Here is a 27,483-nt window from a genome sequence, read left to right as displayed (position 1 = left end):
TGCACTATTTCGGTTGAGAAACATGGTTTTTAATACTAGCTATATGTAGGATACATAACAATATTTGGACATAAAAAGAACCACACTTTCTACGTCCCTTCAGACTAGTAGAACAAAACCAAATTTCATAACAATAGCCTAATCCCAATATTCATTAAAACTTTATAAATTAATCAATTCATTAAAATTATTTGTTTACAAACATTTGTTCATGGGAAGCATAAGGACAATTTGCCATCCATACTCTGAAAAAAAATATTCGAAATTAACAATCATTCATAATTCTATCTTTCCAAACAAAGACACCCAATCAACATTCGACATGCTTGGTTAGAAATTACTAGTATGCAGCTTCCTTACGGTACCTGCACATAGAATAGTAGACATAATTTAAATAATATAATATGTATTATATAGCCAATTAATAAAACACGAACTAAAATATATTTGATGCTAATTTTAGCAAACTAAAAAGATACAAAATAATCAAATTATGACAAACCAGGCATAGCCAGCAGACTGATTTACAAATCTTTGTTGCGCACCTACAAGAATACGGAGTTGCGGTCTATTTCGCAAATTCGGCAAATATTATATATATAAACCTATATATTGTTTGTATTATAGATGATAATGTCATTTAAAAAATAAAGTACAGGGAAATGCAGCAAAAATAAAACGAAATGATCAAGTCGTCTACTATAACAAGCTGTATATCGATATATTATTGTGCATGTGTATGGCCTAGAGTCATTCACGGATTTGATAGATTTTGTTTTTCGTTTAGTCTCGGTTTTCCCAAACCTGTGTTGATCAAGACTATTTTTTAGTGACATACACGTGTTTGTAGTGTATGTTTATGTTGTAAATATTCGGTAGTACTTATTTATCATATTGTTTTCAGTAAATATTTACTTTCAGTATGGTGCGACAGTTCATGAGTAAGTTTTGTTTGGTGAAAATTACACTCCCACTGCTGTCGACAACCCACAAGTTAAAAAAAAAAATTATCAGGGCTCGAGATTTAATCGGGGATCAGGCTAAAACAGGACCACTACCTAAACAGAACCATTTTCTTTGGCAAAAATGGAACCATTGTGTGTGTGTGTGTCTGTAATATATATGACCTAACAGTTCAAAGATTGATGCATTGTGTTAAATCTGGTCCGAAAATTTATTCAGTCCCTGCAGTGGCGTAGCGTGGGTTGCCGGGACAAGGTAAGTATTGCGCCCCCAACCATTGCACCATTAGCACTCCCAGAATCGCTTCCACCAGTTCAGAATTTTGCACCCATGGCAATCGCCCCGGTGGTCTCGCCCATGCTATGCCACTATGTCCCTAAGATACTTAAAATAGTCTGTCCCATCCTCCAACAAATATGTATTTTGTAAATAATTTCAGTTTTGTTTGATGTAAAAATAAAAGTAAAAAAAGTGTTTTGGAAATAATAAGATAATACTATTTTTGTGTGCAATTTAGAAAAATAAAAAAACTTGTAGTAAATTTCAAACATATTAATTACATTTATTTTTATTTCAAATAAATTTTGTTATCTTTAATGATAAACGAAGTGCCCTAAGAATGGTCAACATGCCCCAAAAGTTTAATTTTCCACACCTTGCCATATTTCTAGGGAAAACACTATGAATATAATAGCCTAAATTGTGCTTTATTATTATTTTCAGAAAAGAGAAGCAAACGATTAAAGGCTAAGATACGATACAAAGTTGAAAAGAAGGTAAAGCAGGGCTGATTATTTAGTACATGTAATTGTGATAAGACATTTCGGTAGACCATACCTGCTGTATGATTGTGACACCCTACCAAGTGCAGAACTGTATGTTTTTAATTGGGGTTTGCATACTTCGAAGAAAATTGAGGGCAGTGGTTAAGTGCTCCCCTAACTTAGATTATGGGGAGCAATTTACAGTATTACCATATTGATACCATATAAATTTATATGCTAAAGAGTAGAGCTAAAAATTACTCCCCTCACATGATGTAGTCTCAGGGAAGTGATTTGGAGTAAGAGTGATAGCTCCCTTTAAACAGCGATGTCTGGTGGTCAGGGCATAACATATATGTAATATAGTTCAGTGGTGTCGATACTCCACCTTGCACAAAATAAAAATTTATTACTTTATCAATAATAAGGATTCAAGACCCTTTGTTCATCATTAAGAGTCACCCCTGCCAACTAATGTGCTTGAAGGGCAATACAGTGTTTGAAGACGGCACATGTGTTTGTCCTAGTTTATGTTGTTAATATGTCTTACACTACTTATTTAACATTTTATATTTATAGGTTAAAGAACATCGGAAAAAGGTGAAAAAAGATGAGAAGAAAAATTTGCATAAGAGTAAGTATATTTGAATCTTTACAACACACACACACACACACACACACACACACACACACACACATATACATTCATACATACCTAGTATTTACAGTTACTGTTAATCAGAGATACTACAGCCATCAGCCAGCAGTTAAATAATTTACACCATCTGTAAAATTCCACCTTCCAAATCTGACAATACTGACAAGTAAAATATCAATTTACATTCTGTTGTCTTTTGTGTTGAACATGTGAAGTATATTTGTTGCAACATGTAAACGTTTATTTTAGACACCATGATTATAACCCAGCAGGAAAAGTCTGCTGGTTTCTTCTTTTACAGCCATATTGTGTGTCATGTACTTGAAATATTTATAGAAGGCTATTATTTGTTTTTTCTTAACATGTAATTTCAGAAAAACGGAAAGACCCAGGAATTCCAAACAGCCTTCCTTTCAAAGAACAAATTCTTCAGGAAGCAGAAAAGAGGAAAATTAGGGTAAGATAAGACACTTGCTGGATCTAAAACAAAACTTGATTGGCCAGTTTGTAAAAGGAAATGAAGCATTGTTTAGCATATTTTAAACTACAGCTATTTGGAGTCTCACGTAAAGTTATTAAAACTTGGTCGATAAAGAGAATGCTTGCTATATACAAGCTACTCTTACTGATGAGCAGCATTGGGATAATTTACATTCACTTTCACATAGACAAGACGGTAAATATTATTGCCTTGGACAAATCGGCATGGTTTTGATTAAACAAATTTGAATTCACCTCAGACACGAGTGCTCTTCTACTAAGCTACACAACTAAACACGTAAGAATATAACTAAATATTCAGTATTCAAGTTAACTGACAAAGAAGTATGGCACTTTTGTTTTGATTTTGATTATTCCTGACAGTATGTGAATTGTTTTTAGTCCCCTACCGGTCCCAACTGGAGGGGATTATGGGTTTCATCTCCGTCCTTCCTTCTGTCTGTCTATCCGTCTGTTCCACATATGTTTTTTGCAGAAGGCTTTGAGATATTGAGTTGACATTTTGTGTATAGCATTATCATGTACTGTTACAAATCAAGTTTGACTTTCATGACAATTTACCCATTTATGGCTCTTGAACTTAGGAGATATGAAAATTTGTTTTGCAATAGGCCTATCTGAAAATATTGAGGTGAAATTTTGTATATAGCTTTATCATGTATTTTTACTGATCATTTTAACTTTCATGGTGATTTACCCACTTTTCACAGATGTTTGGTCTTGAATTTAGGAGATACGAAAAATTGTTGTGTCCAGTAGGGGACGTGTATTGCTTTAGCAGTACTCTCAACATGCTTGTTTAGTCTTAATTTGATTTTGATTTTGCCTAGGCTCAAGAGGAACAGAACCGACTGAAAGAAAAGCGGAAGAAGGAACGGGAAAGACTGCTCACTAAGAAACGGAATCTCGATAATCTTGTTCAGGATGCTTACAAGAAGCAGAGAGAGTTTGAAAAACGGGTTTGTTGACACATACTATAAAACATTTGATTTTGAGCTCACCATGGGATATTTTGTTATGTACCATCATACGATTGTACTTCATGTAATATATCTCTGTAAATTTCTTGTCAAAATTAATGGTTGAATAATATTCTTGCTTGGTTTGGATAGATTAAAAAATTGTTAAAACAAAGTGCAATTTAGAAAAAACTAATTTAGAAAAAAACTTTAATACATTTACATGGCTAGCTCTGGCAAACTATTTTAATTTGACAAAATAATCTTCCGCCATTTTTGAAGCTTAATAGATGATTTGGTCAAATGTTCTTCTCACCCAGAGCTAGCCTTGCTGATTTTTGTTCATTTGTTAATTTAGCAACAACATACGTCTGTCTTGCATCTTTATAGTTATAGATTTCATCAACTGCAATTTATTTGTTATATTTCAGAAATTATTAAAGTCCGAGACAGATGGCAAAGTGTCTGGCAAGAAGATGGAAACATCTCTGAAAGCTTACTACAAAGAATTTAAAAAGGTTGTTTGACATACTTACCACAAATTAATGCATACATCTGTTCTTGTCAGACATTGTGTGATCCATATCCATAAATATTAGATTTCACCTTATTAAATATCACAAAATTCAAGTGACACCCCGCATGTATTTAACAGAACAATCTATTCAAAACACACTGGTATCATACTTTCAACATAAACAAGCCATTTCTAGAAAATATTAACCTTTGACCAGCTCTATTTCCAGAATGTCACACTTGCACAATTCAGAACTCGGGAGTCGTCTATTGTCAATGTGGTACATTTATTGTGTATTTCTTCATAATTCCAAACTGTTTCTTTGAGTGGCTTGGAATTCTGACATCTCTGATGCACTCTCGATGGATAAAAAAACAAACATTATGGTCAGTCACAGGGGTTCAAACATTTTCAAAAAAATTACTTGCCACAGGGCAAGTGCCAATCAGATATTCACTTGCCCCATATATTTTTCCACTTGCCCATACTTCTTAAGGTAACCAATTGTGTTACTCCTATTTAATTTAATACAGTGCTTAATAGTGTAATAATCTTGAAAGTAATTGGTTTAATTCCACAAATAAAGAATTTTGCCAATAGGTTACAACACTTACCTAGGAAGTACTAAATGTATATGTCTGTCCAGTAGTATCAACTGTCTTCTCTATTGATATAAACTTTATTTTTTAAATAGTGTCCATTTGTTGATTTAAACTTTGTTATTTGTTTGGGAGTGTCCACTTGTTCATCTAAATATAATTATTGTGTCGATGTATGCCTTAGTGACCACTTGTATGACCGTGGATGTTGTGAGATCCCTCTCCACTCGTGAGCCCCCTCTCCACTCGTGAGCCATTCTTTTATGGCTGGCATTGGTTTAAAAATGTTTAGGGATTTCAGGGCTCACCCTGGATCAAAAATACCTGTAAGCCAAAATATTAGCCAAATGGAATTTTTATTAGCCATATTGAAAATGCTTTAGCCAAATTTGTTTTACGCAGTACTGTATAGAGTATTTATATATGAATATGAAAATGTATCTTTTTCAGCTAATTGTGTACAAACTGGAATGAATAGGAATAACAAAACCTCAATGGGGGTAGGGGCAGTTAATATATTACTTTGATTTTTCAGCGGGGGTGCGGTGGGGATGGGGTTATGCATTATCTTCAGTTTGAAGCCAGTACCCCATACACCCACCCTCACTTCTAAGGCCTATGACATTAAATTAACAAACATACAGAAATATGGGGGTGGGTAGTTGTTTTTTCTTTCTTCCTTTTTTCCCAAATAAAATTTTGAGAGCTTTTTTTATATAGAGCTCATTATATCTTTAAATAGCAATCTTTATGTTAAATTGAATTGTTTTGTTTCTTTTTTTCTTTTTTTTTAAAGTGACCCATCAATTCCCCACCCCAAACAATTTCATAATTTGTGCCATGTTGTTTCTGTTGATTCCAGTGTCGTCTTAAATGCTTGTTGTGATTTCTGCTTGCAAAATACCTCGGCTAAGAATGCCGACTTCACTCCATTCATTTATTTAAAAAAAAGAAAGAAAAAAGAAAGAAAGTTAATAAAATTAAAATTTACGGTCTTTTTAAAATCCAGCTAACTTATTAAATGTCACCTCACAGTCTTACAAATTTAGAGCTAAAATTATCTAACAAATATGATTATTGTAAACTACTTTTATTCAGTGTACATTTAACTGCAATTTGTATAAATACTGCATGTTCATTTCCTGCGATAGCGATTTGCATGCATGCTCTCGACCAAGGGTACGAAATTAACAAAGACAATGGAATAAACAAAAACTGCAGTTAGGTATTCATTGATGCGAACAACTATTGTTTTTCTACAAATTTACATCAAGATTTACTTTTGCATAATCGTATTGTTTAATGCAACAATGTCTCTTGACATGTGGGTGTCGGCTGACGTGACGTATATTCGCACCGAGAGCTGTCCTCAGTTCAGCCAACGAACGTTCTTCCTAACGTTCGCGAACAATGTGATTGGTGTTCGTCATATCCATTTGGTTTAACGTGAAGCGCACAAACCTGTTTAGCAAACGTTTTGTTTTCGATCGGTCTGGCTGAACTCGGCCCATGAGATAGCCCTACATGTCTTTCGGCCCTGAACTGGCATGTGTATTAAAATTGACACGCTTTGTCGGGCTGTTTTTATTACTTTGGTTCAAAGATTTTACAAAGTAAAAATAACAAGTTACATATCTTCCAGACATTGCTGTCATACATGTTGAATGTATGCCTTTAAAATTAATTACTGTGATTATTAAAATAAGCAAACATTATAAGGCCTACGCTAAATTATGCATGACACAATTTTTTTGTTACCGGTTGCGAGATCGCTATTACGCTAATTGAATATTTGGTATTATTATTATGTTTGAGGTATCGGATAGATTATGTAACCATTTGTTCAGAAGACAGAAAATGGCTTAGCCAAAATTTTAGCCACTTGCAAATTGTATTAGCCATTTTTTTGTAAAAATTAGCCAGTGGCTAATTTGGCTACCGACAGTATATATATATATATATATATATATATATATATATATATATATATATATATATATATATATATATATATATATATATATATATATATATATATTTTTTTTTTTTTTTTTTTTTTTTTTTTTTTTTTTTGCCCCTGAACACTTCTTTGTGGTGTTTTTACCCTGTTAATAGCTGAGAAAAGTCTCTCGTAAACAGTCGTGGCTGGCCTCAAAGTAAACATGAGCTCTGTTACTTTGCAAATGCCGGGGAGGGGGTGTACATCGATTGCAGCCTTGTATTTTTAACTTGTTAAGCATAATTTATTTGTTAAAAACTATTAATAAAGCAGAACAAATTAATATATTCATGTATGCTTAGAGGGCATAGCACGCACCATCACGATTATGGCGTAGGGCTAATGAAATCTAACTTCACCTTACCCGTTCATTTTACACAAACGTAGATTTACATTTGCAAAGTACTGAAACACATTAAGTATTTTCTGCTACAAGGTTTATTATATCTAAACTATAATGTCTTGCATCTTTTATAAACATACAGTTCATAATATTTATGCTCTGTTCAAGTGAACTCGGAAATTATAAATTTGCTTTACCTCCCCGTTCATTTGCAAAGAGCAGATTCCAGAACCACATTAACATCTAATTTAATTTGAATATGACACTTAAACTGTATCCCACCTCATTTACCATGTTTGCAAGGATTAAACATTATGATTGCACACACAAGGCATGTATACTTTACTTTTATATGAGCTGTAAAGCGTATTGGATGTTATTCCTAAGTTTGAAGATCATCGAACCGATTACGTTCAGTGGCGGAAATTACCGATCTTAGTCGACAGTAAAAGGGGAATAACTCTAAAATTGTTATCAAACTTTTTAACACATTATTTTCAGTTTTGGTGTGTCAACACATTGGCAGGAGTTCCGATCGTTCCAGCATTTAGAGTTAGGGTGAGTTATCCTTAGAGCTATGTAAATGCTCGCACGATCGGAACTCTTTCCAAAGGTTTTACCGAGATTTGTAACAACATTTTAAAACGGCTTTAGGTGTTACATTAGTCACTTGTCATCGGGCATATGCAGTTAACATAATTACTTGCCCGGCATGAAAATTCCACTTGGCACGGGCGTCGGGCGATGGGATTTTTGAACCCCTGAGTCAGAAAAAGACCGATCGTCCCGCCCCTTCGGACTAGTACTTTCATTTTTTAACTCGTCCATCAGAATTTTTACTCACATTTGGCGAGCAGGCGAGTACTTTATGCAACACTGCAAACAGAGGGGCAGGACGTAACCAAGTGGAAAAGTGCTAGCTTGATGCACGGTCTGAGATCGATCCCCATTGGTGGCCTATTGTGCTATTTTTCGGTCCATCCAGTGCATCACGACTGGTGTATCAAAGGTTGTGATATTTGTTATCCTGTCTGTGGGATGGTGCATATAAAAGTTCCCTTGCTTCTAATGAAAATATTTAGTCGGTTTCTTCTCTAAGACTGTATGTCAAATTTACCAAATATTTGACATCCAATAGCCGATGATTAATAAATCAATGTGCTTTTGATCTGACCCGTTATATTTGTTTTATTCTACAATACATCCCGAATTTCAGAATAGTTGTACCCTGTGTTGTTACAGGTGATCGACGCGGCTGATGTGGTTCTCGAAGTCCTCGACGCGAGAGACCCGCTCGGTAGTCGGTGTGTGGAAGTGGAGCAGGCTGTGCTCGAAAGTGGGACAGACAAGAAACTGGTTCTCGTGCTTAACAAAATAGGTACATGTGCTGTTTTAGTCCAGGACTGGTGCTTATAGAACCTTTAGAGTCTGGTTCTCGTGCTTAACAAAATAGGTACATGTGCTGTTTTAGGTCAGGGCTAGACTCGAGACTTTAATAAATCTGAGCCAGTGATGTCATGACAACACCATACAAATTGTATGCGTGTGACGTCATTAAAGATTAAGTCTGGACTCTAAAAGTTTTATAAGCACCTGCCCAGGTCATGTCTTGTTAGAATGTAAATAGATACTTGTTGTATTTTATCCCAAAGCATGTTTTATTAGGATATTGCAATGGAATATAAATTTTCAAGAAACATTTATGATTATTTTATCTATTTTTGAAAGTAGTCTGATACCTTTTGGTGAAAATGGAGATTTTCAAATATTTAATATGTAATACTATTTTCAGACATCCATTTATTTCATGGATTTTTCTTTCAGGAATAGAGGTCTAGTGTCTATTGTTGTTTTCGTCACTTACAGCTGGATGGAACTAGAGAACTCATATAATTACTACTGTAATAGTGTGTGTGAGTGGGTGTTCATGTATGTGTGTGTGTGCGTGTGTGTGTGATTACTGCTGTAATAGTGTGTGTGCATGTTATTTTCGATATTGTAAAGCAGTATTACCCTGGACATGGCTTTTGTGAATATTCCCTAAATTATGCATACACTATCTTGGAAAACAGAGGTCAGTTGGTAGCAGGTATGAACTCTTCAGTATTGTGATAAACTGAGTAATCACAAAGGATTTTTTTTCAGACCTCGTACCGAGGGAGAATGTGGAGGCCTGGCTGAAACATCTGAGAAATGAATTTCCTACGGTAGCTTTCAAGGCTTCAACACAGGCCCAGACTAATAACCTGGTAAGACAATTTCCTACGGTAGCTTTCAAGGCTTCAACACAGGCCCAGACTAATAACCTGGTAAGACAATTTCCTACGGTGGCTTTGAGGACTTCAACAAAGGCCCAGACTAATAACCAGGTAAGACAATTTCCTACGGTGGCTTCCAAGGCTTCAACACAACACAGGCCCAGATTACTAATCTGGTATGACAATTTCCTACGGTGGCTTTCAAGGCTTCAACACAGGCCCAGACTAATAGCCTGGTAAGACAATTTCCTACGGTGGCTTTCAAGGCTTCAACACAGGCCCAGATTACTAATCTGGTAAGACAATTTCCTACGGTGGCTTTCAAGGCTTTAACACGGATCCAGATTAATAACCTGGTAAGACAAATTCACATCAAAATGATAATATTCAAGTGTCATGTTTTCTTTCTGCTTTTTAATATTGGTAAAGCACTCGTTTGTTGCACGGTCGTCTAGGATCGATCCCCATTGGTGGGCCTATTGGGCTATTTCTCTTTCCAGCCAGAGCACCACCTCCGGTATGTCAGTAACCATGGTATGTGTCATCCTGTCGTGGGATGGTGCGTATAAAAGATCCCTTGCTACTAATAGAAAAATGTAGCAGGTTTCCTCTCTAAGACTACATGTCAAAATGACCAAATGTTTGACATCCAATAGCCGATGGTTAATAAATCAATGTGCCCAAGAGTGGTCAATAAATAAAACAACTTTTTAAAATAATAATTGTTTTTTGTTTGTTTTTTTGTTTGTTTAATGTTGATCATAATATTATGTAAACAGGAATAGAACATCTGTTCAGATTGACCATAAAGGTTACATATTACTTTTAAGTCTCTGCAAGTCTTGTGTATTTGATTGTGAAACATTAATTTATTGAGTTTATGTCTTACATTCATTGTAGGCTCGGAGAAAAGTGAATATATCCACAGTGCATGATGAAATTCGTCAAACTAGTCTCTGTCTTGGTGCCGATATTCTGATGAAACTGCTTGGTAACTATGCCCGTAGTGAGGACGTTAAAAGAACAATTCGAGTGGGTGTTGTTGGTAAGTTCTGCAGCAGGAACTTGGTATTTAGTACATTTATTTGAAACTTGGAAATTTATATTTATGGAATGTAAAATATATATCTTTTAAGAAATACACAAATGGACATTTTATGTAAATTGGTGGGAGTAAATCATGCTTTTCATATACGTTTTTAATACTTTGGATTATGTTGTCTTCCCTTTGTCACTATTGTTTGCTTAGGAAAAATTATTTAAAATGCCTTTCTCAACTCCCTTATTGTGTTTTCTGATATAATGTAGGGTATGTAATATAATTATTCATAATTTTGTGTTAAAGTATGATTTCATTATGGAAAATGAAAAATTATCATAATTCAAATGATTTTGTTTAGGCTTCCCTAACACCGGAAAGAGCAGCATAATCAACAGTTTGAAACGATCCAAAGTGTGTAATGTTGGAGGAATGCCGGGCATCACCAAGTGAGTTTTCATTACAAGGATGACAATCTTAGTTACTGTAATACAGGTGCATGTTTTAACCCTTATCGTGCCGTTGACGTGTATACACGTCAAGCGTCATCACAATGACGTCACTTTGCATTGTTTTCATTTAAAAATCGTTTTCTAAATTAATTGTTGACATTTTTGTCAAAAACAAAGTAAGAAAATGTCAATAAATAGTCTTAGAATGACATATCCAAATATTTGCTAAATTGCTGTTGTACATCTTACGTTTTTTTAAAAACAAAAATGACCCGTCAAATGGCGCGTGCTATTGTTTGTTATTGTTTCTTGTCTTTTTGGTAGCGGTTTCTTTTATCTCTACAAAGTTGTCATAATATACTATTATATATGAACTACATTATGACAGTTGCATTAAATTAGAAAAAGTATCACTTTTAATGCCTAAAAAAGGTACAAACACAATCAAATAATTGTAATCCGACGGCATAAACAGTCGTCGAAAAGCGCCATTTCCCTGTTTCTATTTATAAACAACAGGTCATGTGACAGCACATTTCCCGCCATACAATTTGACAGCAGTAGTACACATTGCTTGCATGTGCGGCTAACTGTTTTCATTAATAATTACAACGTGGTTACTTATACTACAGCAGACGATATTCTAACTAACTATGTTTACTTGAACAGTTACGTCGACTATATGATCGAATACGCACATGTGCTCGGTGTTCGTCGTTGTTTTGTTGTGTGTTGTTTTTCTGCCAGTTTTTCCTTTTCAACATTCACATTAGTATTAATCACTACTGAGTGGATATATATTTGTTCTCATTTTAAAAAAAATGAATTATAAACGATAGGTTATGAATATCTCCTGAAGTAGTCTGCAGAATACCGTGACCTACATTATTTTCAATAACCAATCACAAAACATTCTCGTTGCGTGTCACACATAATTATGTGGCGCCACCGGTTTTTTGTTTTTATTACTGTACCAGTCGCGGATCCAAGGATTTGGTGTGTGGGGAGGGGTGTGTGTGTGTGCCGTGCATGGCGTTTTATGAATAAGCGTATATAAGCAGTTAATTTTTTGTAATAATGGTGGATGACAATCTTTTAAAAATCAGGCATGTGTGCAGGGATTTTAGGTAGGGGTGTCTGGAGAGCGAAGTTTATAGGGGATTTCTGTAATGCTCCGACGGAATATGTATTGAATTTTTTTTTTTTTTTTTAATCTGCTCGAGCAGGGACCGGAAAGGGGGTGGGGGTCGACCCATTCCCTGCACACATATCTGCAAATGTTATACAGATAAATTAATCATCATGAGGTAAACTGTAGTTGTGTTGCACTGTTGGATCTACTGTATTTTTATAAATTTATTAGTACCAAAATCTAAAATTTGGGCGAATACGAGAGACATTCGGGCAAATTGAGCTGGCCTGAAACCTTTTCATCATGTACTAGTAGTTCCAACATTTCTCCTACAATACTAGTTGTAATTAAATCAATGTAAAATTGTGTAATGCTTCGTTTGAAACCCTATATTATATATAGCTGGTTAGCAGTAACGCTAAAACTAATAAAAAAAATTAGTTGGTGGTATTTTCGTTTAATTCGGGCACAAATTAGCCTGCCCTTCTCCCTCTCCCACCCCTACAAAACAAAACGGGATCCCGTACGCTTATGATTAGTACATCAGGCCTGTACGGTACCAATTGGTGTGGATGCGTCGGGGGTATACACACCCTTACCGCGAGTTCCAATTTTTTTTCCATGCAACAGTTATCGACCGTTTTTTAGAACATCGACACGGTCCTTTTTCGTGTTACGCAACACCCCAAAAAAAATCGTGCGGTAACTATATGGACCTATATAAAATGTGAAAATTACAGTAGGATAATGGTTTGCAATAGATTCAGAGTAAGTTATCACGTTTTTTTATTTTAAAAATACGGTAATAACTAAAATTTTTAAAATAACAATTAAAAATAAAAACATTCCACGTACTTTAGCAGGGCGGACACTGTTGTGTAGGCAACGACCCGAAACATTGTTTTTGTCTCAAAAATCATTAAACAAATTATTTAATGCAATTAAAATGTTGTATTCTGGATGTAATAATCACAAATCATAAAACGATCCTATATTGTTGATAAAAATATCAAAGAAAAATCGCAAAAACTTGGAAGTGTAGTTGACCTATATTATCGACCCTTGACCCAAATACATTACTTTGCGGGACCAACTGCCAGTGATTTCTTCTTCTTTCACTCCGTCAATAAACATGTCAGAAGAAGTTGCACAAATATAAATTTATGATTCCGATAATAATGTTTTAAACATTTACTTGTGTGACATCTCAAGTGACCTATTGCGGTATGGAGCACATTTTCTACGTCCGCTCGGACTACTGTGCGTCACGCGTTTCACGTTTTTGACTTTTTAATCAGTTCCAACTACATTGTGTGCCACACATAAACACATTCTGACCTCCCTCTCCATGGGCCTAAGCGACAGGGCACAAAATTAAAAAAATATATATATGAATCGGCATAGGCCTAAGCGTACGGGCTCTCATTTTTGTTGGGCATGCAGGCACATTTCTGCCAGAGTTGAACGAAAATCCCTGAATCTAGATAACAACAATTATTATTCATATTAGCTTTACTGCCAAACAGCAGGGTCTCCGCTAACGGGTACAGGCAATGGTGTGTGTGTGTGTGTGTTTTATTTTTTATTTAACGACACCACTAGAGCACACTTATTAATCATCGGCTATTGGATGTCAAACATTTGGTAATTTTGACATACTAGTAGTCTTAGAGAGAAAACCCCCAACATTTTTCCATTAGTAGCAAGACATCTTTTATATACACCATCCCAAAGACAGGATAGTACATACCACAGCCTTTGATATACCAGTCATGGAGCACTGGCTGAAACGAGAAATAGCCCAGTGAGCCCGCCGATGGGAATCAATCCCAAACCAACTGCGCTTTACCACTGGGCTGCATCCCGCCCCTGGTGTGGGAGGAATGCATTGGGGGGGGGGGGGGGGGGGGGGGGTTGTTAAAATAATAGAAAAATAGTTTATTGATACTGATGTTTTAAGTATGTAACTTTCCTGAAATGACTGCAAAATGGTGTCTTGCACCTTCCATGCTCATTGGTTCATTGTTTAAATCCTAGTTACAGCCCTGAACAGCTATATAGGGTTGCAAATGAATCACTACATATTTTTACATGGATTACAACTAATACTGTGTCAGAGTAAAATGATGGAAATACATGGTTAAAAGGTTTTAGGCCAGCTCATTTGCCCGAAATGCTATACCTGGATAGTATTCAAATAATATATAAAGGCAAATAGATGACCAGTGTATATAACTTGTGAATGTCCCCTAGGTGGGGATGGAGGTCACAATAGTTATATAGAAATTGCATATTCGTGACCCATTTCCTTGTGAATTTGGTCATTCTACCTACCCCTCTCCTAAAGGTGGGGCACAAATAGGGGAAATTAAGCCAATTATCGTGTCCAGGAATACCATACAAATATCAATTTTGCGAATTTCGTTAAGGTCGTGTCCCCTACCTGGGGCCCCCCCCCCCCCCCCCTCAGGTAGGAGACAAATTCATTAAACCATCTATCATATAGACAAATGCATTTAAACTATTATGTTTTCAGAAATACTAGACCATTTCCAACCAAATTTATTTGATAGTTGCTCTCACCCATGGAAAACCCAAAACCATGAATTTGGTCATTTTAATCCCCCTAGGAAAATGGGTGCTCCGCACTCCATGTGTTTGGTAGTTGTGGTCAGCAATTTACTCAGGTGACCGTTTAGATCTATTTTGTATCATGCATAAGTGTTTAACACTGGATACACATTATGTATACGGTACATATCGAATTTTAATTAGGGCTCACATGTTGATGTTTGTTTCTTTGGGTTTAAAACATTTTTTAGATGAATGGACAATTTTTTTTTTTTTTTACAATTGTGACCGTGTGAAGCACTATGGCAAGTATCTTGTGTCACAATAAATTACGGAAATGCATAAAATCCTTTTTACTATTTCTATTATTCTAATATCAGTGTCCAGGGTTTCTGCCAGAGGGTATGAAGGGTAAAATTATGTACCCTAAAATCTTGAGAATTAATGGATACGTTTTAATAATTTTTAGAATGATTATAGTAAGATAGCTGCTGCTTAAAGTGTGTACATGAAATACAGTGTCCAATTTAAAAAGATTCCAAACGTCATAACCACCTTGTAGTGGCAGTTATGATGTGGAGTTTTCAAGTACCCTCAAATTATTGATTACTGGTGTCCTTTACTTTTGACCGTATGACCCAAAAGTTGCATGCACACAGCAAATAGTATCCAGTTTTACATACCTTACCATGGTAACTAATAGTTTGCATTGGTTACCATGGTAACAGTTTCGATCTGGGTACCATGGTAACATATAGTTTTGAACTGATTACCATGGTAACAGAATTAATAAGCTTCATATATCTTTTCTACAGGCATAGTACAATTGTGTCACTATACATTGTTGTTTTTTCTCAGTCCTTGAAAATGATATTTTTTTAGAAATGTTCTGTTTTGCATTGGTTACCGTGGTAACAGAATTCACAATTTTCACCCATCTCTTGTAAACAGCTGGGAGCTTATTATTACATCATTATACAGTGATTTGTATTCAAATAAATTCATTTAAAACATTTCATATGGGAAACGGTTCCTCTTTTTGCATTGGTTACCATGGTAACAGAATTAATTATGTTCATTTGAAAATGACAGGAAGTGAAAGGGCATATACCTTTTTTAAAATCTTGTGTCATTTGACAAAGATATATAAAGTAATAGAGATAGTATACATATTTTTAGTGTCAAGTTACAAAAATGCGTTGATGGTAGTATGTGCATTTGACCCTATTATTCAAAAATAAAATTGGCTGTCTACTTAATTCTTTTTCTAAATCGAGTAGTATGGTTAATAGATCACACCATAGACTTAAATTAAAAGCAAAATATTAATTTTTAATTAAAGTTTTCATAATTATTAATGAAAATATGGTATATTGAAATTTGCAGGTGTTGCCATGGTAACATAAATAATATAACTGACTATAAAATGTTAGCCTTACGTAGGTGGATATTCTTAGTATATATGTGTGTAATTTCATGCTGAAATGTCAACTGATTTTAATAATATTACCAGAAATGTATAATAGTTAATGTTGGAAATTATGTTCATAATTTACAAAAATGTGTTGATAGCCGAATGCGCATCTGACTCTATTTTTCAGAAAAAAACGTGGTTGTCAACTTAATTTTTTCTTTACATCAAGCAGTATGGTTAATAAATCACAGCATAGACTTAAATTAAAAGAAAAATATTAGTTTTTAATTAAAGTTTTCATAATTATTAATGAAAATATGGTATATTGAAATTTACAGGTGTTGCCATGGTAACATAAATAATATAACTGACTATAAAATGTTAGCGTTACGTAGGTGGATATTCTTAGTATATATGTGTGTAATTTCATGCTGAAATGTCAACTGATTTTAATAATATTACCAGAAATGTATAATAGTTAATGCTGGAAATTATGTTCATAATTTACAAAAATGCGATGATAGCCGAATGCGCATCTGACCCTATTTTTCAGACAAACCGCGGTTGTCGACTTAATTTTTTCTTTACATCAAGCAGTATGGTTAATAAATCACAGCATAGACTTAAATTTAAAAAAAAGAAAAGTTTTTAATTAAAGTTTTCATAATTATTAATGAAAATATGGTATATTGAAATTTGCAGGTGTTGCCATGGTAACATAAATAATATAACTGACTATAAAATGTTAGCCTTACGTAGGTGGATATTCTTAGTATATATGTGTGTAATTTCATGCTGAAATGTCAACTGATTTTAATAATATTACCAGAAATGTATAATAGTTAATGTTGGAAATTATGTTCATAATTTACAAAAATGTGTTGATAGCCGAATGCGCATCTGACTCTATTTTTCAGAAAAAACGTGGTTGTCAACTTAATTTTTTCTTTACATCAAGCAGTATGGTTAATAAATCACAGCATAGACTTAAATTAAAAGAAAAATATTAGTTTTTAATTAAGGTTTCATAATTATTAATGAAAATATGGTATATTGAAATTTACAGGTGTTGCCATGGTAACATAAATAATATAACTGACTATAAAATGTTAGCGTTACGTAGGTGGATATTCTTAGTATATATGTGTGTAATTTCATGCTGAAATGTCAACTGATTTTAATAATATTACCAGAAATGTATAATAGTTAATGCTGGAAATTATGTTCATAATTTACAAAAATGCAATGATAGCCGAATGCGCATCTGACCCTATTTTTCAGAAAAAACGCGGTTGTCAACTTAATTTTTTCTTTACATCAAGCAGTATTGTTAATAAATCACAGCACAGATTTAAATTAAAAGACAAATATTAGTTTTTAATTAAAGTTTTCATAATTATTAATGAAAATATGGTATATTGAACTTTGCAGCTGTTGCCATGGTAACATAAATAATATAACTGACTATAAAATGTTAGCGTTATGTAGATGGATATTCTTAGTATATATGTGTGTAATTTCATGCTGAAATGTCAACTGATTTTAATAATATTACTAAAAATGTATAATAGTTAATGTTGGACATTATCTTCATAATTTACAAAAAAGCGTTGATGACAGTATGTGCATTGCACCCTATTATTCTGAAAAAAATGGCAGTCTGCTTAATTTTTTCTTTAAATCAATCACTATGCTTAATAAATCACAGCATACACTTAAATTAAACAAAAAATAGTAGTGTTTTATTCATGTTTTCTTAATTATTAATGAAAAAATTGTATATTGAAATTTGCAGCTGTTGCCATGGTAACATAAATAAAATAACCATCTACAAAATGCTATCATTACGTAGGTGGATCATTATGGTATATATGGGTGTAATTTCATGTTAAAATGCCCATGGATTTTAATAAAATTACTAGAAATGTAGAACAGGTGAAAATTCTTTAAATTTAACAAAAAGAATGCAGCAGGATAAGGGTTAAAAGCTATTCAGATTCTAGTTATTTGGGAGGTATTAATGTTACAGCAGTTATCTTTTGAAGCCCCATAAAGAATATAGTTTTCAGGTCACTGTAAGAATATTCCTTTTCAATTCAGATATATAAAACCTAAAACATAATTTATGTACAATTGGTCTATCTAGATTTCTTCTTCATATAGTAGTACTTTTTATGGAAGATAAATTGTTTTGTACAATTACTGTTATATTTTTTATATCTTCCTAAAAAATCTCCTTTTTCTTTTTGTCTGCAGAACAATGCAGGAGGTTCAGTTAGACAAACATATCCGACTTCTCGACAGCCCAGGGGTCGTCATGGCAAGGTCATCATCGGATACCAACACAGTTCTCAGAAATGTTGTCAAGGTGATTGCTTCATTTTAAATTTTACAAAAAAATGTGTGTAATCAGTTGGTAATATTAAAGTGTGTAAGTGACGAGGTAGGGTGGTAGAATAACATTGTCTTTGTACTATTATACACTAGTATCTTGTAGTATTGTCTAGTGTGTAAAATGTGTGTAATCAGTTGGTAATATTAAAGTGTGTAAGTGTGTAAGTGACGAGGTAGGGTGGTAGAATAACATTGTCTTTGTACTATTATACACTAGTATCTTGTAGTATTGTCTAGTGTGTAAAATGTATGTAATCAGTTGGTAATATTAAAGTGTGTAAGTGACAAGGTAGGGTGGTAGAATAACATTGTCTTTGTACTATTATACACTAGTATCTTGTAGTATTGTCTAGTGTGTAAAATGTGTGTAATCAGTTGGTAATATTAAAGTGTGTAAGTGACGAGGTAGGGTGGTAGAATAACATTGTCTTTGTACTATTATACACTAGTATCTTGTAGTATTGTCTAGTGTGTAAAATGTATGTGTAATCAGTTGGTGATATTAAAGTGTGTAAGTGACGAGGTAGGGTGGTAGAATAATATTGTCTTTGTACTATTATACACTAGTATCTTGTAGTATTGTCTAGTGTGTAAAATATTGCTTAATCCGATGAAGTTATAATTTCACTCCTTTAAAAAAACATAACTTGCCTGAGTTTTTATTATGCAGACTGATTTTATTGTTAGTGGACAATTCTACAATTTGACTACTTGTAAGAATGTAACTTTGATCAGTACAACTGTTGTTCAAACTCATTATTTATTCAGTTTGTTTTTAATTTGTGTTGACAGCTTGAAACTGTAGCTGACCCTACGGAGCCGGTGGAAGCCATTTTAAAGAGGTGTAACAAACAGCAGGTAATTAATCACTGGAACATTGTTTATTAGTATCATGATTGTAGTTGTGATTACTGGTATGAAGATAAATATCATGATTGGAGTTGTCATTACTGGTATGAAGATCAATACCATGATTGGAGTTGTCATTACTGGTATGAATATAAATATGATGATTATAAGGAGATGAAGTTCCACTTCTCTTACAGTACAACACAAATGGTCACTTTTAAAAAATTATATCATTATCAGCACACCATTAGTCTCAAGATGGATCCAATTCTTATCAAAGTGTATAAGTAATGAGATTTTAAAGTGTAATATAATCCACACATGTTATACAGTGCTAGACTTAGAACAAGCTTCAGACGTAGATGGACTTTTATTACTTTATTACAATCTCTGTTTCAAGATGATGCTTCGCTACAATTTGCCGGACTACAAAGATGTCGGTGAGTTTCTGTCACTACTGGCCACAAGACAGGGCAAACTTAAAAAAGGAGGAATTCCAGATGAGCAGAAAGCAGCCAAAATGGTCCTCAGTGATTGGATGTGGTAAGAAAATCTTTTTTATTTATTATCGTCACAAGAAAATTAAAAGATAAGATGTGACAGAACAAATGTTTATTGCAAATTGTAACGTAATGTGTGTGGGTTTTTTAGTTTAGATTTGTATGTTTCATATTGTTATGTTATTAGTCCACTACTGGTCCAGCTGGAGGGGACTATAGATATTGCGTCCATCTGTCCCACATAGTCTTCTGCACTTCTATGGCAGTGCGTCAAAATATTGAGCTGACATTTAAAAAATATATTTTCCATGCATAGTAATTTATGTACTTTTGAGTTGAATTTAGATGATCCAACAATTTGTTGGGCAATTTGGGGGATATATTTTGCTTTAGCAGTACTTTCAGCATGTTTGTTTATAGTTATTTTTCATGGGTACACATGTGGGGTTTTTTTGGGGGGTGGGTTTATCACCGTTTTGTTCACTGAAATCCCCAAACAGAAAATATTGTGTAGGCATGTGTGTATTTGTGTGAATGTCTGTTTCAGTGGTAAGATCACCTATTTCACCCACCCTCCCGAACAGAGGTCTTTACCAGCTCACATCAGTGCCGAGATTGTTACACAAATGGGAAAGTCTTTTGACATCGATGCTATCCTAAAAGCAGAAGCAGACTGTTTGAAAGGTAAATAATAAAATTCGTCAGTACAAAAAAAGACACGTTAATATGATTAGCTTTCTAAAACATCATTGTAAAGACTTGGATCATATTTCTGGACATGTCAGTCATAAAATATTTTTAGGCCTGATTTTATGTTGATTATTCAAATGTGGTTAAGAGGATCGACCGTTTCTAACTTGATCAATAGTGCATTATAAACCAAGTTTATTTTAGTGTAGTTCCAGCTTGAAGCCTTATGTTTGAACTGCCGATAAGTAAAAAGGTATGTGCATTCATTATAACAATTATTTTTGAAATTATTACTTGTTTAGCTGGAGATTTATGAAGCTATCTTAGCACCACAGTGTCATAAAACTGTCTTCAGCTCTAACGTCACAATGATGCACACCATTTAAGCTCTAAGATCACAATGATGCACACCATCGCCTACAATTATTTTACGATATAGCGCTAGATAGCTTAGAAAATCTGGGCTGTGTTCTTAATAATGCATGTCATTAACTTCATAACTGTACAGAAGAAGATCTGTTGTGTTTGTGGTTAGGTCAGTTTGAGCGAGGGGTTCTGTTTAAAAGTTGTGTTGTTGATAATTGTATAGTATTTGGATTAATAATGAATTACTTCATAGGAAATAGTTCCTTATTAAAGGAATGCTAAAGTAAGGCTTTTGGACTGGTGTGCATATTCAACGATACATAATGCACATTATTGCTTTATATCAACAAGTATAATCGTATAGTTAATTAATAAAACGGTTAAATGTGACGGCTATTATATATAACTTGTGCAGCCATTTTGTACCATCCCAGGGAATACGCCCTCTGGCGAGCTGGTGGTTACGTAATACCTAACATGTCACGTCAGGAATTAGTCTTCGAACTGAAGAAACAAAACATACTTGATTTTTGCGGATGCATCGCAATGTTCTGTAATAATATTCATCCCAGTAACACAGCTACGTGTATATGTGGTTTATTTTTCAATACATAATAAACCACCATTGTCAAAGTGTTGAAATAACTGTCTTATATTTTGTATATAAATTAACCCACGTACTGAAATAATAGTCGGAGTGTTTTCTTGCTTAATTGGTCTTTTCTTTCCGTGGCCTGTACCTGTGGTTCTTGATTGGCAGGTGTATATATAGATGGTCCTTAGACACTGTATCTAGACACACTAAAAAGACGTGCCTCTTTTATGAAGAGCACAGGGTATTGTGTGATAACCTCAAATCATAATGGACTTTACCAGCTTTATTCTGTAAGTAATTCTGTAAAACCCTTGATTAAGTAGACTTTCCCATCTAAAATCACAAAACTGACCAATTACGTAGTCCCAGAGAAAAAAAAATTATCACTTGGGTATCGTGAGTGGTCATTTTTGCTCGAATGTATCCTACCAATAGGCCTAATAATATGCATTTTTTCTTTGGATTTAAAAAAAAACTAAAATAACTATAACGCCATATCGTTATATTGATGCAAATTGAAATATATTTAAATAGTTTATTATACTATCAAGTCATTTATGTTGTTTTACAAGTCAGGTTGATGAAAGCGAAGCGCCTTGTTGTAAATTAGAGCAATTGTTTACACTGTGCATAATAGAGAAGTTGGACCTGAGCTGACGTCACTTCGTCCCAAGCTATACCACCGGATGTCACAAAAATGAAACAAAATGGTTGCCCCCAGTTAGCAGGAATAATCATGGTTTTTTATTAATTCTAAAATTACGCGTTTTTCATTTGTTAAAGTGTCAGTATGTCTTGGTGGTCCAGGTATGCATCTTTCCAACACATAGGGCTCTTGTTGGAGTTTAGTCTACCTTTAATGTATTTTCTATGACCGTTATTGTAACGCTTGTTCTAGAGTTGAAGCCAAAGAATGCCGATCACATACTGGTGGAGTCGATGGGTCCACTCGGTGCGATCGTCAACGAGTCGGACCTGCCTGCTGAAGAGAGCATTGAGGAGGATGTTGATGATGATGATGATGATTATGTTGATGTTGATGTTGATGAGGATGATGAGGAGATGGAGGAGATGGAGGAGGAAATGGAACAAACTGCAGACAATCAGGACAGTTTGGTAACTAAACATATATCTTGTGACTTTTAAACAGTTACCTAGACCGATCTCTGGTGACCTTCAAACAATTAATAATTAAATTCGATGTGGTGGGATTCTTGTCCGAGATGCAATAGGTCACAGGATCAGTGGAGTTGGGTGTTTTCCCATTCCAACCAGTACCCCACGGCTAGTACATCAAATGCTGTACTGTGATGTTGGTTTACTTGGTAACCACTTCATTTCATGCAAACATTGCAAGTTAAATTCTTATAGTTTGATACCGTAGCTAACGATGTCATAAACCAGTTCTAGGTTTTTTTTTTTCTCACTAGATCCAAGTATTATAATAACCACACTAGATACCAAACAATTTCAGTTATTTATCTCTCAACATATTTACCTTTATTCATTTTATAGTGTTCATTTCTCATAGAGCTATAAAGTAATGTGGTATGTTTCTGTACGTCTTCACTTTTGTTTCAGCCAAAAGCTTTGACCGTATCTCTTCCCAGTACTAGATCAGGATCAACAACCAGCTCGACAACAAGCCTTGGCAAGAGGACAAAGGTTAAAGGCGACAAGGAAACTGACATTCCTCAGTTAAACAAAGCTAAAAAACTGGCATTCAAGAAAATGAAAAAGCAAAGAAAGCGATCAGGTAACAATTTTGTATCAGACTGTTCCTAAAGTCTGAACCAAAATGTTAACAACTACGATAAATTGCTCTCCTACCGTATTTTCCCGTGTATTATGCGCACTTTTTTTTCAGAAAATACAGGTTAAAAATGGTGGTGCTAACTATACATAGCAATAGAAAAAATATCTTTTAAAAATGTCCAGCGATCACCCATGAAAAATCGCCGATCGGTAGTTTACGGTACTTTACAGGTTATTGACAGTGTTCATTACAACGAAATGCCAAAACCCTCTTAAAAATCGCTTTTCACTTGTGATGGTTGTAATAAATGCAAAATAAATCTACAAAAGTATCCATACCTCACCAAAAAGTGCACAAAACTGACAAAACTGGACCGTAAATATTTTAAATTTCCATGAGATTTAATTCGGCCATTTCCGGCAAACCGGAAATATACCACACTATTATAAATTTAGAAATCTCGCGCATTCACGTTAGCCATGAGAACCAAATGTATATGCTATATTTTTGTTTTCATTTATTTATTAGTCATTTACAGTGTATGGGTATATAACTTTGTTTTGATTTATGCACATGTAAGTCTGTGGTATGTAAGTACACAAGTACTAGCCTTTGTTTAATGTGATATGTAGGTCTATGTACTCAAATACCTAACTTAAGTTTTGTTTCTTGGTTTCTTGAATACACCGATTCTTTCGACTTTCGCTTTTCGTTAATTTTGGTGACGGGGGAAAAACGGTACATCTTGTATTCACTGTCGATTTTGTGGTTTAAAAAAATGGTGCACATTATATTGTGGTTCATGTTTTTTTTCTTGGAATAAACATTCAAAGTGGGGGGTGCGCATTATACACCGGTGCGCATAATACATGGGAAAATACTTTTATTTTTCGTTAAATTTTACGCACATTTAGTCCAGAAAGAAATCTTGAAAAAAAACGTTATGACTTAGATTCCACATACTAGATGATAACCATGTCAGCTATGTTGACTTCGCTGAGATTGCATAGGGCAAAAAGGATGTAATTTTGTGACGGCTGTCATTTTGACTTTTTATGGAATGTTCTCCAAGAGGGGTGAAAGGATATGACTTAATCTAACAACGTCATAACATGTTACGATATAAAAGCAAATGTGATGATGTCATGTTATTGTTTTAATTAGTGTTTGTGGTTTTAAAGATACCTCTAGAGATCATTGATTTTATATCAATTATGTCACATACTTTGGAGCCTTTAACCCCTCTTGAAGAGTATTCCATAAAAAACAAAATGGCAGACGGCAGAAAACTGCATGTATTTTGCCCTATGCTATCTCAGTGAAGTCAATACTGGTGACATTGTTACAGTCTCATATGTGGAATCTGTGTCACTGTAATGTTTTTTTCACAACTTGTGTCTGGACAAAATTTGGGGGAAATGTAACAGTAATTAAAGGTAGGAGAGTAATTTATCATAGTTGTTAACAATTTGGTTTGGACTTTAGCTATATTATAGGTAAATTGGGTAGCACAGCTTTTGGACGATTCGTGGGAGCAGTCACAACCTTGTTAAAATATCCTTTAGACTGCCGTGTGTAGATACGATTTTGAAAACGTCAGTGGTTCTCTTGTCCAGATTTATATTATGAGGCTGGTAGACATGCTTCTTTCTCTCGGTCTCATATTTGACAAATAAAAGAAATATCTGATTGTGCATGTACAGTTTTCCTGGACTCGGCTGATAATCTGTTATTAAACATCAGCCCAATTCACAAAGCTCTCTCTGGTAACACATTTATAGCAATTGGCATTCTACATGCTGAAGTTTTGTAAAAGAGGAAATTTAGAGGGTCCCGGAAATTCTTGAAATCCTAGGTTAAAATTTGTGCCATCCGACACATTTTGGAGGAAAGGACGATTAAAATACAAGGAAACGCTATGTTCCATGAGAGGAAGCAGCTGTTCCGAGGAGAATTCCCACCCCTGTGAACTTTGTCTATATCAGAATCATGTTTTTGCTTGGTTCCAAATTGTGTTTTATCATTTTCAACCTGAACATTTAAGTTATAAAAGTGTAATAAATGTTTTCTTTTGGTTTCAGACGTTGTTGCCACACAGCTTTCCGATGCCATGTCCAATGCTTTCAACATGGGCAGCGCTGATAAAGATGATGAATATAGTTTTGAAACAGACTTCACTTGAAAATGGACAAAAATATAAAAAATGTAATTGTATATTTATTTCGATGTACAGTGCACATTCTGTGATCGACACCAGTTTTCCTGTGACACATGCACCATCATATTATCACTGTGAAGGTTTGTTGCACAAGATTACACATTTTCGAGAACCAATTTTCAGAAAATAGAATATTTCGTATATAAAACAAAATGCAGTATCAACTGGCTGAATTGAGATCTATTGTCAGGACAGTAAATAAAATGCCAGATGAACTATATATGGTGGTTCAAGACACATGGAAAAATGTCCGTAAAAAATATGTTGCAAAAGTTTGCTTGACAATAAATCATTCTTATTTCTTATTTGAATGTTGTTTAGTTATGTTGAGAGACGAGCAATTTGACAGAACGCAGTTTGCACATAATTGTAAATCTATGACTGAACCATAATTCTTATTACTATTAACAGTACAACAAATATAGTTTGAAATATGTAATTTTCTATGTAAAATAGATGCCAAACACATGTAAAGGCATAACCAGTATAATTGACTATTTTTTTGGAATTGGCTCCAGTTTGACGAGTACACTGTAAAATAGGAGCCGACTGGTGGATCAGTTGGTCATGTACAGGGTGGCAAGTTAAAGCTGTAGTTGGGATGACCTTTCTAATATTATCTATGAAACAAAAACTCAGTAAATATTTCATCTTTTATTGTCAATCCCCACATATGTACAAAATTAAATGTGAAAATAAATATTTATGTATATAAAAATAACTTGTATGTAAGCAGTATGATGATTTGAGGATGTTCAACCTTTTCAAAAGCAAAGAAACAACAGCATTTTGAACCAGTGCTGAGGTATAAATACTAACAAAGATGCTACGAAATGCAGTACTTTTGGTAATAATGGAATTGCTATTAAAATAGTTAACATGCAAAAGAAAACAATCATCTTTGGTGGAGACATTTAAATTCTAAGTACTTATGGGCATTTCAGTCTTAAGCTAGGAATCCATGTGTGCGTGATGCACACTGAAAGCAAGGAGTTCGGGAATTAACATACTGCATACATATGGAAGAGTTTCAATTGATTTCTATATAAACTGTTCCTCACTTTAAACCATTCCATTAAGTTCTTCCAATGTATTTGTAATTAAGTAAGTTTACTTAAGACTGAATTGCTCTATATTGGCCAAAAGTTAGAATGAAATCTATCGTATCAATTTTCATATATATTCTACAATACTAATTACTACACTGACCGAGGTTGGTCCCAGATTTTATATAAAAATTACCAATAAACTTTTACTTTATAAAAGAAATCAATAAAAAAAAAAAAAGTCATGGCAAAGCTATACAAATTGTATGCATGTGATGTCATTAGAGATTTGAGTAACTTTTATAAACACCGGCCCTGGGCCCCTATTTTCGAAGCTATCTTAACACTACGAAATCATAAAACCATTGTAAGCTATGGCATGTGCTTTAGTGACATCACAGCCTACGATGGTTTATGATTTCGTAGCACAAAGATAGCTTTGAAAATCCCTAGTCTCGTCTTTACTTGAGCATTAAACACAACAAATACTGCTTCCAAAAGAAATGTTTGTGGTATAAAAACAAAAGTCTTATGATTCTTTCAAATTAAAAATGAATGTTAACCAATAACATTAAACAAGTTGTAAACAAATGACAGATGCTCAACAAGCCAATCCTTTAGTTATTAGAGAGACAAAAATCGCACAAAAAAAGATCTTTACAACAACCCAAAAATATTTCCAGTAATGAAACATTCATCCCTAGATGTTTGATTTATATTTGATGACATATGCAGAATGTCCTATTTATAAAGCTGCACTCTCCCCTCCTAAAGCAAAATACAACCAACTAGTTTTAATACAAAATACAGACCTGGAAAGCTCGGTTCGTACTGATAGTGAAAATCTCGACTTATTTCGATGTCTGTACCACCAAACAGTCCAGAAATGTCCCACCCCTC

At 34.2% G+C, this 27,483-nt stretch overlaps 1 protein-coding gene across 1 annotated transcript; it reads left to right on the top strand.

Annotated features, from left to right (window-relative positions):
* The first annotated feature begins 803 nt into the window (after positions 1-803).
* LOC121369367 (guanine nucleotide-binding protein-like 3 homolog) lies at positions 804-25,842 on the top strand. The gene is made up of 17 exons (XM_041494412.1): positions 804-941; positions 1,687-1,739; positions 2,307-2,361; positions 2,760-2,842; positions 3,717-3,845; positions 4,277-4,363; positions 8,546-8,681; positions 9,449-9,552; positions 10,462-10,606; positions 10,962-11,049; positions 18,426-18,537; positions 19,356-19,421; positions 19,813-19,955; positions 20,460-20,596; positions 22,462-22,679; positions 23,145-23,319; positions 25,401-25,842. The coding sequence occupies exons 1-17, from the start codon at positions 923-925 to the stop codon at positions 25,499-25,501; spliced, it is 1,851 nt and encodes a 616-aa protein (XP_041350346.1). The 5' UTR covers positions 804-922; the 3' UTR covers positions 25,502-25,842.
* Positions 25,843-27,483: the final 1,641 nt, after the last annotated feature.

The sequence above is a fragment of the Gigantopelta aegis genome, chromosome 3 (genome assembly GCF_016097555.1).
Source record: "Gigantopelta aegis isolate Gae_Host chromosome 3, Gae_host_genome, whole genome shotgun sequence".
Lineage (NCBI taxonomy): Eukaryota > Metazoa > Mollusca > Gastropoda > Neomphalida > Peltospiridae > Gigantopelta > Gigantopelta aegis.
Note: the sequence above shows the minus strand (reverse complement) of the source record. Positions and strands in the feature narration are given on the sequence as shown.

What these genes read in the sequence shown, in the direction of transcription:
- LOC121369367 (XM_041494412.1), top strand. An exon ending in TTCTCAGAAATGTTGTCAAG is followed by an intron (nt 18,538 to 19,355) that starts GTGATTGCTTCA and finishes TTGTGTTGACAG; the next exon opens with CTTGAAACTGTAGCTGACCC. An exon ending in CAGACAATCAGGACAGTTTG is followed by an intron (nt 22,680 to 23,144) that starts GTAACTAAACAT and finishes CTTTTGTTTCAG; the next exon opens with CCAAAAGCTTTGACCGTATC.